Source organism: Strigops habroptila, chromosome 4, assembly GCF_004027225.2.
Source record: "Strigops habroptila isolate Jane chromosome 4, bStrHab1.2.pri, whole genome shotgun sequence".
Classification (NCBI taxonomy): Eukaryota; Metazoa; Chordata; class Aves; order Psittaciformes; family Psittacidae; genus Strigops; species Strigops habroptila.
The window spans coordinates 34941324-34951038 of NC_046358.1; the positions used below are offsets into that span (position 1 = coordinate 34941324).

The 9715-nt window shown below is 50.7% G+C and overlaps 1 protein-coding gene across 5 annotated transcripts; it reads left to right on the forward strand.

The window, feature by feature from the left end:
- The first annotated feature begins 1373 nt into the window (after positions 1-1373).
- LOC115606151 (rab9 effector protein with kelch motifs-like) lies at positions 1374-9436 on the forward strand. 5 transcript variants are annotated; one of them, XR_003990829.1, is made up of 11 exons: positions 1374-2249; positions 2750-2872; positions 3408-3627; positions 4504-4527; positions 5332-5637; positions 5976-6163; positions 6927-7126; positions 7453-7544; positions 7870-7924; positions 8606-8703; positions 8848-9436. XR_003990829.1 is itself a non-coding variant. In XM_030481547.1 (11 exons), exons 1-11 carry the CDS (start codon positions 2184-2186, stop codon positions 9060-9062), a joined length of 1500 nt encoding a protein of 499 aa, XP_030337407.1. In that variant the 5' UTR covers positions 1374-2183; the 3' UTR covers positions 9063-9436. The 5 variants fall into 5 exon arrangements, 4 of the variants coding, with proteins under 4 accessions (XP_030337407.1, XP_030337409.1, XP_030337406.1 ...); XM_030481547.1 differs by having other exon boundaries at positions 5332-5454; positions 8510-8703; XM_030481549.1 differs by having other exon boundaries at positions 5332-5454.
- Positions 9437-9715: the final 279 nt, after the last annotated feature.

Consider the following 9715-nt stretch of genomic DNA (forward strand, 5'->3'; position numbering starts at 1 on the left):
CACTAGACCAGGTTGCTCCAAGCCCCGTCCAGCCCGGCCTTGAACACTGCCAGGGATGGGGCATCCACAACTTCTTTGGGCAACCTGCTCCAGTGCCTCACCATCCTCACAGCAAAGAACTTTTTCCTTATATCTAATCTAAATCTCCCCTCTTTCACTTTTAAGCCACTCCCCCTTGTCCTATCCCTACATGCCATTGTAAAAAGTCCCTCTCCAGGTTTCTTGCAGGCCTCTTTACATACTGGAAGGCTGCTATAAGGTCTCCCCTGAGCCTTCGCTTGTCCAGGCTGACGAGAGAGAGGCCTTCTCTTGTCCAGGCTTGACTCTCTCAGCCTGTCTTCATAGGAGAGATGCTCCAGCCCTCTGACCATCCTTGTGAAACTCTTCTGGACTCACTCCAACAGGCCACATCCCTCTTGTGTTGGGGGCCCCAGAGCTGGATGCAGTACTGCAGGTGGGGTTCCACCAGAGCAGAGTAGAGGGGCAGAACCACCTCTCTTTACCCACTGGCCGCACTCCTTTTGATGCAGCCCAGGATACAGTTGGCTTTCTGGGCTGCAAGTGTATATTGTTGGCTTATGTCCAGCTTTTCACCCACTAGTACCCCCAGGTTCTTCTCAGGACTGCTCTCAATCCATTCTCCACCCAGCCTGTAGTTGTGCTTGGGATTGCCCTGACCCAGGTGCAGGACCTTGCACTTGGCCTTGCTGAACTTCATGAGGTTCATACTGGCCCACCTCTCAAGCCTGTCCAGGTCCTTCTGGATGACATCCTTTCCCTGCAGTGTGTCGACCACACCACAGAGCTTGGTGTTGTCGGCAAACTTGCTGAGGGCGCCTCAATCCCACTGTCCATGTCACTGACAAAGATGTTGAACAGCACCAGTCCCAGTACTGATCCCTCAGGGATTCCACTCATCACTGGCCACTTAGGAATTGGCAAACAAGCTGTCCCTCCCTGGAAAGGGATGTGTGCCTCGGGCTCTAGAAACGAGCGTAATTCGGTACGGAAATAAGGGCAGCCCTGGCTTACGATGGCCAGAGCAGCTGGCCTTGGCTCCCCGACCTCCTCCCTGCAGCCAGGCCTGCCCCTCCCGGCACCGCACCCGAGCTGCCGGGCGCTCCAAAGGCCGGCGGGGGCTGGCCCCGCTGGGTGCCTCGCGGGGAAGGCGATGGCCGGCGATCGCCCGCAGCTGCGCCGCGGAGCCTTAATGGCGGCATCCCGCAGCCTGTGCGTCCGCCCGCCGCCATGCTGCCCGCCTACCGCCGGGGCCGGCCGGGGCCGCGGGGCAGCGCCCCGGAGAGCGGCCTCGCCTTCTACGTGCTGTGGGCGCTGCGGGAGCCGCCGCGGCGGCTCGGCAGGTGCGGACCCTCCCCGCCCGGGCAGCGGCGCAGCCCCGGCCCCGGCCGCGGCCCTGTGAGGGTTGGGCTTCCCGCCGGTCTGCGCCCTGCGCGCCTCACCTGGCCTGTGGAGCTGCCCGTGAGTGCGCTGCCTCAGCCCATGGCTGCGCTCCCTCCCCAGGCTGTCAGTTACTTTCTCCACTGCATCCCTGCGCGGTTTCCTCTTGAAATGGCAGACCCTCTTTCCCCTAGCATAAACATGTTTTCAAGCTTTCTCATGTATTTTTTGGACCTTCCATTTTACTTCATGATGATTACCTGTTTTCTGCTGGTTTTCTCCCCTCGCAGCCAGTCCAGCAAGATGAGTTTCCAGGCCTGGCTGCCCCTGCCGCTGCCCGAGCAGCTGGTGGTGTTCGGGCTGGGAGACTGGAGCTGTTACTCCGCGGACACGAGCATCGCAGTGGATGTGCTGGTGTCCCCAGGCATCGCACCGCAGCGGGTCGGCATGCTGGAGCCCACCCGCAGGTCGTGGCGGGGGCTGGTGCTGCTGGGGTGTCAGGAGGGGTGTCCTGGACAAGCATTCTTCTCTGTGGTGCTGCCTGGTTCTGCTGGTGTTGTCCCAAGCTGCTCAGGCCTGCTGGTCCTCCACCATGGTATTTCAAGTGATCCTTTCAGCTTCCTTTTGGCTGCTTTCAGGGCTAGATCTCTCTTTGACTTTGGGGTGTTAACAGCTAACGTGGAAGCAGTAGTTTTCCTCTGGTCAGTGTCACTTGTGGGCTGAAAACCCATGGTCCCCTGTGCAGGTCTCTGGTGTGGGAAGGTGACTGGAGAAAGGATGTTTTTATGGCCTCATTGGAAGAGATGGACAAAGGCAACTCTGTGAAGCTTATCCTGACTGTCAATGGACAGGTAAAATAATCGACACCCTCTTCTCTTCCTGCCCTGGGTCCCAAATATTGTCACTTCTGAGCTACAGAAGTTCCTCTCACATCCTCTCGTTTTCCTTCATTTTGCTACTCCAAGGCAGAGCCACCAAACATGGATTTGTTAATGCACATCTGTGCTGCACCTAAACCCTCTGTGATGCTTTAGACCTACTCCCTAAGCACAGCTTTGCCGAAACACCTTGTGTTGCAGGACATAGGTAGCAGAGAGCAGTTCACTTCTCGTTCCACTCTCTCCTGGGTCTGTGGTTGTTTTACCTTGTGCTGAAGCTATTGGATTCAGCATCTCCCAGTGCCTGGCTTTGCTTTTCTTTGTTTATTCTGTTGATTCTGGAGATGAAAGCTGGGCTATTCTCTTGCAGCAAATCTGTTCCTTGCAAGACATCTTTTTCCTCACCCGCTGTGGATGGAGGCCAGCACATTTGGTGTGTCCTTTTATTCTCAATGTCTCTGTTTCTGCTGCAGTTGCTACGAGGTGTCTCCAGCAGTACGCCTGTCCACCCTTTCCTTGTCCCGGAGACCACACAGTCACCAGTGCTTCCTGCAGATGAGATGCCCCTTGGCCAGGACCTAGAGGATCCTACTGCAGTATGTGTATCCTGGAGCCTTCCTGTTGTTATTTCACCCTCTCCTTGTTATCTTCTCCCTCACTCATAGCTGCTCAGTTGATGTCTAGCAGAAACATTTGTTGCTACTCTCTTTGTGGAGACCTGGCTAACCAGGTTTGGAAGCCAAAGACTAACTTGTGCTAAAGAAGGTGGTACTCTCCATGGGAATGCCTTTGGAAGGGTTGAATTTAACAGCCCTTGGTGGGATGATCGATCAGCCTAGTTACTCCTAGCACAGATGGCTTTTCAGCCTTTCCAGTTGCCTTGTGCTAGCTGCACCCATCACAGCCAGCAGTCTGAAAGCAGACCACTGGGCATGTAGCAGCACGTAGCTGCATTGCTCAGCATATATTTGGTGGCTGATATGTTGGCATACTGCCCCTTAAGACTCAATGGGAAGATGAGCCTCAAAACAGTCACCACACAAAACTAATCTCTGGCCCAGGAACAGAAAACTCACATTAGCCTCGGGTCTTTTTCTTCAGGGCTGATTTGACTGGGACTCTTTATCACAGGTTAAGAGTCAGAGCTCAGAGGTGACTGCTAGAGCATCCAGGCCTGGGAGGAAGGATGCTCACCCACCGCTGAGGACCCTGGTGGTACCCTGTGCTCTGAAGCCACCATCTGGCAAGGTGGAAGCCAGTGAGGCCTGGAGGGAGAGTCCTGTCCACCTCAAGAAGCCCAGGAAAGTTTTATTCGAGCCCACAGCATCTGAGAGAGATCTTGATGAAGAAGGTAACTCTGGCAGCTCCCAGGTTTATTTTATAGGTCTTGTCTGAATGATCTGTCGATGCTGCTGGTCAGCAACTTCCCAGTCCGTTTGTCTTTGCCGAAGGCAAGATGGGCTTGTCTGTCTTGGCTTGTGAAATACTGAGAATGCTCCTTAGTCCTGGATAAACTGCTTGATGAATTTTGCCTGCTGGGAGAAGGCCAGAAATAGAACATGGAATACTCTTAGTGCTAACACTCTGTACCACAACATAATATGCCTCTCTTTTCATAGGAGTAAAAGTGCTTTGTAAATGAAGGCAAGTATTGTTACCCTTCATTTACGAAAGAGTAAATTGAGGCACAAGAAAGTTACCTACTGTGACATTCTGTAACCTTTCCATTGGTCCCTTTGTTCCCCTACTATCAGCATTGGTTTTTATTAAAGTATGAAGCATATGGAAAGGAATATTTGTATCATTAGTATAATTGTACTGACTTTTCAGTAGTGAGAAGGAAGCTGCCAAGAGGTTGGGAACAAAAATTTAACTTCTGGACTGTGAATTCCAAGTCAGTTCCAGTGTGTGACCAAGCTTGTGTGTAAACATTTGACAATAACTCAGCGGATCCCATGTGAAGTGATTTCTTTGTGACTTGGTTTGCTTCTCACAGGGGCAAATGCAGCTCCATCATAAAGTCACTTCCACTGTAGGCAGTGTGAGAAGTGGGAAAATGAGCTTTCATCAGAGGGGTAAAATGCAATGGTGACAGCAGAATGGCAGTCAAAGGAAGCATGCCCTGTTCTCATCTGTCTTCTGCATTTCTTCTGATGAGCTGAGCACTTTCCATGGTATGTCTGCTGGCTGCTTTCTTAATGGGACCATCTCTGTGTTTCCTCTGCAGATCTGGCAGTAGAGGAGTTGCAAGGTGAGGATCTGGTTCCTAGACCCTGGTTAGTCTTTTCAGCCACTCAGTGATGCCATTCCCTTTAATGTCGCAAGCCTCTCATGCTTCATCCTTTATCTCCTCAGTAACCAAGAATAACAAGTAGGTTGTGTGTGTGTATACTCTTCCTCTCCATGCAATTGCCCTCAGTATAGGTGATTCCAGTACTGTCAGGCTCTTCAGTACGCTTCTCTAGCTCCTCTGAATCTCAGGCACACCTCTAGGTGCATAGCCCTTTGAGGTAAAGGGTAAGATGTGGAATAGACTTTGATTAAAAAGTATTTTTTATGTTGCTCAGCCAACTACAGGGTCCTGGGAGAGGAAAGGAGGAGGAACAGAGCAGTACGAGGAATATCTCTGGAAGCAGCTCCAGACTTCTGGTTGCACTATCTATCTTAGGCACTAACAAGCTGCATGCATGTAGCTCTCCCTCACAAGGTGTAACACAGGGGATAGCACAACTGGTGCTTATGGGGATGGGTAATCAATGGGGGGCATCCAGGCCTGTCTGAAGCGGCAGCCTATATGTGTCCTACATACAGCCAGACTCTCTGTTGGCTCCCTCTGCCAGCGACATCTCTCCTAGTAGAGCAATTCTTCCCCAAAGCCAATAGAAAATCTTCCTCAGGGAGCTATGGCTCTTGCCATGCCAGAGGGAAGTGACCTGGGGCCTTTGCCTTCTCGTTTCTCCCCTCTAAGCCTCCAGCTGCCTTGTTCTTCCCAGCAGGAAAGGGAGCTGGGGTGTCTCACCTGACTGATTTCAGCCCTGTGCTCTCCCCTCTCCAGGCAGTCCCAGCCCACGGTGGTGCCATGCCATGTGCCTCAGTGACCTGGGGACAGCTGTTCTGATTGGTGGAGAAGGTGCTGATCAGCAGCCCTGCAAGGATGCATTCTGGAAGCTGGAAATTGGTGGGAACTATCAAAAGCAATGGGAGCAGTGGGACCCGAGGGCAACTCATGCAGGTGGGAGGGGGTACTGAAGGGTCTGTGCAAAGGTGTCACATCTCCTAGGATGGTCACCAGGCTGAGCTGACGACACAGGCTGCCATGAAAGGCTGTGGGGTTGTATGTGAGAACCCTCCAGGACCTAAGGTGTGAGTTCTGGAAAGAGCTGGGTGAATTTTAAAGGGTATGTAGTCTGTGCGTGATGACTGGTGCAAAAGCATGAGATATAATTCCAGTGCCTTGCACTTTTCTGCATCCCACTGATCCTCTCTTCCACCTTACTATTCCTCACCTAGTTAGTGTTCTCCTTCATTACTTACACAGAAACATTTCTGTATGAGTCCTCTCTAACCTTGAATCAAAGGGGAGGAGGAGATGAAGGGAGTAAGAGCTTGAGTAAAGATTTTATGACATATTCTTTAAATCTGGAGAAATTGAGAGCATCTTTGAACTCCCACACCATCTGTCTGGTATTGCTTCCACAGACAGTGATTTCTGGCTTCCAGTGGGTTTCCAGCTACAGAATGCCATGCCATTGTGCTTGCGTGGTCACACAGCTACCTACGACCCAGACACCAAGCGTATCTACATCTTTGGGGGCATAAGGGAGGACAAAACCAACAGCAGCATCTACATTCTAGACACAATCACTTGGAAATGGCTCCTAGTGGCTGTAAGTACTGCAGCTCTTCCAAGACACAAGCACAGGAGGGGTGGCAGGCCCTGCCTGAATGTGGCAATCAATATGCCCGTATCCTTATTCCAGTAGTCTTGGTCCATTGTTGCTGCAGGTTGTCTGAGCTGCTTAGTTGGGATTGACAGATATAAAAAGGCTATGTGGAAAGGCCACAAGCTTGGCAGAAACCAGGGGCTGTACCTACAATGAGTGAAGCAAGGCAAAAAAATGGCTGCTGCAGAGTGCTGTGTCTGGCCAAGGTTGTGGGAGGGAGGTACTGAACAAGCGGCAGAGGGAAATGGCCTCTCATTTTATATGGTGCTGTTGAGAGCTGCACTGGATGCTGAGGTGAAGAGCTGATCTTCTCAAATCAGGGACTGCTCTAAGCACAGGGACTGCTTGGAGCTCTGTAGTTGCCTGTCATGTCCTTGCAGGGAGCCCCATTAGCAAGGGACTATGTCTCTTTCCTGGCTAAGTCACAAGATGGCTTTTACAGAATAAGCCTGGATGAGATCGTTCAGTTCTCTGTTGTCTTCTGAGGAAGCTGGGCTAGGAGATTGTCTTCCTTCTCTCATCAGAGCATTCTGGTGGTGCAGTGTACCCAAAGGATGTACTGTCTGCCTGTGTAGCAAAGATCTGGCCAAAGATTTCAATAAAGTGAAAATTAAGACTTGCTGAACTCACTGCATGACCCCTTTCCTACGGGTCATGCAGCAAATAATGCACTTCTTGTAACAAATGTATGTTGAACTTTCTCCAGGCTAAAGGGAGGATGCCAGTGCTCAGCTACCACAGTGCAACTATCTACTGCAAGGAGCTCTTTGTTTTTGGAGGGACTTCCCCCCAGAAGGCATCAATGGCAGCTGGACCCTGCAGCAATGTGCTCTATATCTTCAATCCAGAGCATGAAATTTGGTATCAGCCCATCTCGGAAGGGGAGAAGCCTCTGCCTAGGCTTGGGTGAGAGTGCTCTTATTCCAGCCCTCCAGAATAGAGCAGGAAACCTCTGCTCACCTTCCCTCCCACCTCAGTGTAATTTCCTAAATATTAGGTGATTGTTCTCCACTGTTTTCTTGTTAAGATAGGGCTATGTTTGAGCAATGTGACTCCCAGTACCTCCTGTCATGAATCCTGATGGGATTCTGTCCTTGGGCTGCAAGGGCTGGGGGCAGATGCAGGTGTAGACTGAAGCTATGGCAGGCAGCCCAATAGCAGAAGCTAAGGCTGAAACATCAGTTTTGGGAACTGCTGAAGATGCTTTGTTCACTTGCTGCTTCTCTGCCCAGGCATTCAGCTACTTTACTGAAGAACAAGCTGCTGATTTTTGGGGGTCGGAGGGCTTCTCTCTACCTCAGTGACATGCACATCCTAGATCTGGGTAAGAAAGTCTGTGCCAGATGGCTGTCTTGGGAAGGGCTATTCTAAGGCCGGGACTGGGAATGAGGCATGCTTGATGGGAAGGTGGCATTGACGTTATGAAAACTCCTGACTAGACAACAAAGAGGGAAAACTATGGGGTAAAAAAAGACCAAAACACTTTTCTGTGGTGTGAGGGGAGGGCATGGGGGAAAACAAGAAACTGTGTTTTTGGAAGAAGCTGGGTAATAAGGCAGGTTGCTGATGTGGAAGAGTATGGAATTTTTCGTCTAGTTATGAGGCTGGGATTTTTTTGACATTTCACCTCCCTTTCCCCTCGCTGTCAGGTTTCATGGAGTACACACCAGTCCCCCTCCTCGCAGGACAGCCTTCTGCACGTTGGTAAGATCCTATTGCAGACCTAGGAGTTATCTTCTTCCTCTGTCCTCTTTGAAGCCAGGTTTAAATGGTGCTTGTGATCAGACCTATCTTTGTACCGCTAATCAAAATACAGTGGATGGCCCCTCTGCTGTGGGACCAGAAATTCCTGTCCTATCCTAGTTGGTGCCCGTAAGGTGTGCAGGTTTCAGACCCCTTAGTCTCCCCGGAAATCTGCCTTTCAGGCTAGGAGGAGGTTTTCTGCCATGTGCTAGTGAAGTGTATTGCCTGCTGTTTGGTCTCCACAGTACCTGGAGTACAACAGACACACAGAGAGGAAGAAACTCTTGTACTAGGACTGTGCTGTTCCTAAAGGGACATTTGCTCATTAGAACAACAACCTAAATCAGGCCAAAGCCCCGCTAGTCTGCTATCTTGCTCCATAGAAAAACATAGGAGTTTTGATAGCTCCTTCTGAGATAATGACGAGCTTTTCAAGCTTAATTATGGCCTGACTTGCAGAGGCAAACAACTCTTTCAGGGTTATTCAGCAAGTCAGGGCAGAAGAGAAGCAGAAGTTAACTTCCATTCTTCAGCTAAAGCCCCCAGCCTCCTGCCGAAATATGCCCACCCCTATCCATTACTGACTGAGACAACCCCAGCAGGTTTTGCTGTAGTCACCTTTCAGCTTTGCCTTGGTCACAGTTTTCATGCAGCTCTGGCTGTGTCGGACCAGAAGGTTCTCATCAGTGGAGGTTGCAATACCAGGGGAGCCCTGCAGGATGCATTTGTCTTCCACCTAGGTGAGTGACTCTCCCTACCCGTTTCCTCGGCTGAAGGTGACTATGGGCTGCAGTGATGTTTCTGAACACCTCGTCTGGTCCATTTGTTTAATCCATTGCAGTAGGAATGGGCTTGTAAATATTGATAGCTCCTTTCTACTTCAGATACTCTTTCATGGAGCACGGTGATCCACCATGACCTCTGCTCTGTGCCCCGAGCTGGCCATACGTTGCTTGACCTATGTCCTGCCCGCCTGATGGATGTGGACAAGGAGAATAAAAAGGAGCATAACCTGCACACGGTGTTGGTCTTTGGGGGCTCCAACTGTGCTGGGACCTTCTACAACAGCACAGTCAAGATCCAGCTGGACCTAGGATAATGCAGAATACTCAGAATAAGCCTGGAACAGCAAAGGCTCTTCACCAGCCTGAATACAGACATGGATTGCAATAAATGAGTCCAAGCAATGTGGCAGTCCAAGTATGTATATGTAGGTGAATGCTTTCATGATCACAAGAGATTCTGAAGGCTGTGGGTGTTTCCCTCTTAAGGTAGCTAAGCCAGCACTGGACTGGCAGAAATTCCCTCTGATATCCCTGGCTTTCGTATGTGGGCTTGGGTGCCAAAACATTCAGTGGGATCTGAGCTGAGCCTGCAGAGGAACACAGTCACAGGTTTCTGGGCTGGAATTCCCAGGGTGCTTTCAGCTCTGAAGGTAACTCAGGTTTCACTTGGGATGAGTGGAATGGGATTTACTCCTGCTGCCTGGAAAGTCCTCACAGTGAAAGTACAGGCATGATTCTGGTTTGGAGGAAATCTGGGGTGGGATTCCCTTGGGCGACAGCCTGCAACAGTGTTAGGAAACACCTAGTGCAGCATCTGAGGATGGCAAAAGGAAGAAAACGCTATCATTTTCAGCGTGTGGGAGAGAGCTGGTTGTGTCTTGCTGACTGTGGCACAACCACCTTGCTTTGCTCTAGACAGACCTCTTCTTATAAATTCCACAAGACTGCTGCTAGACATAAGAGGTAC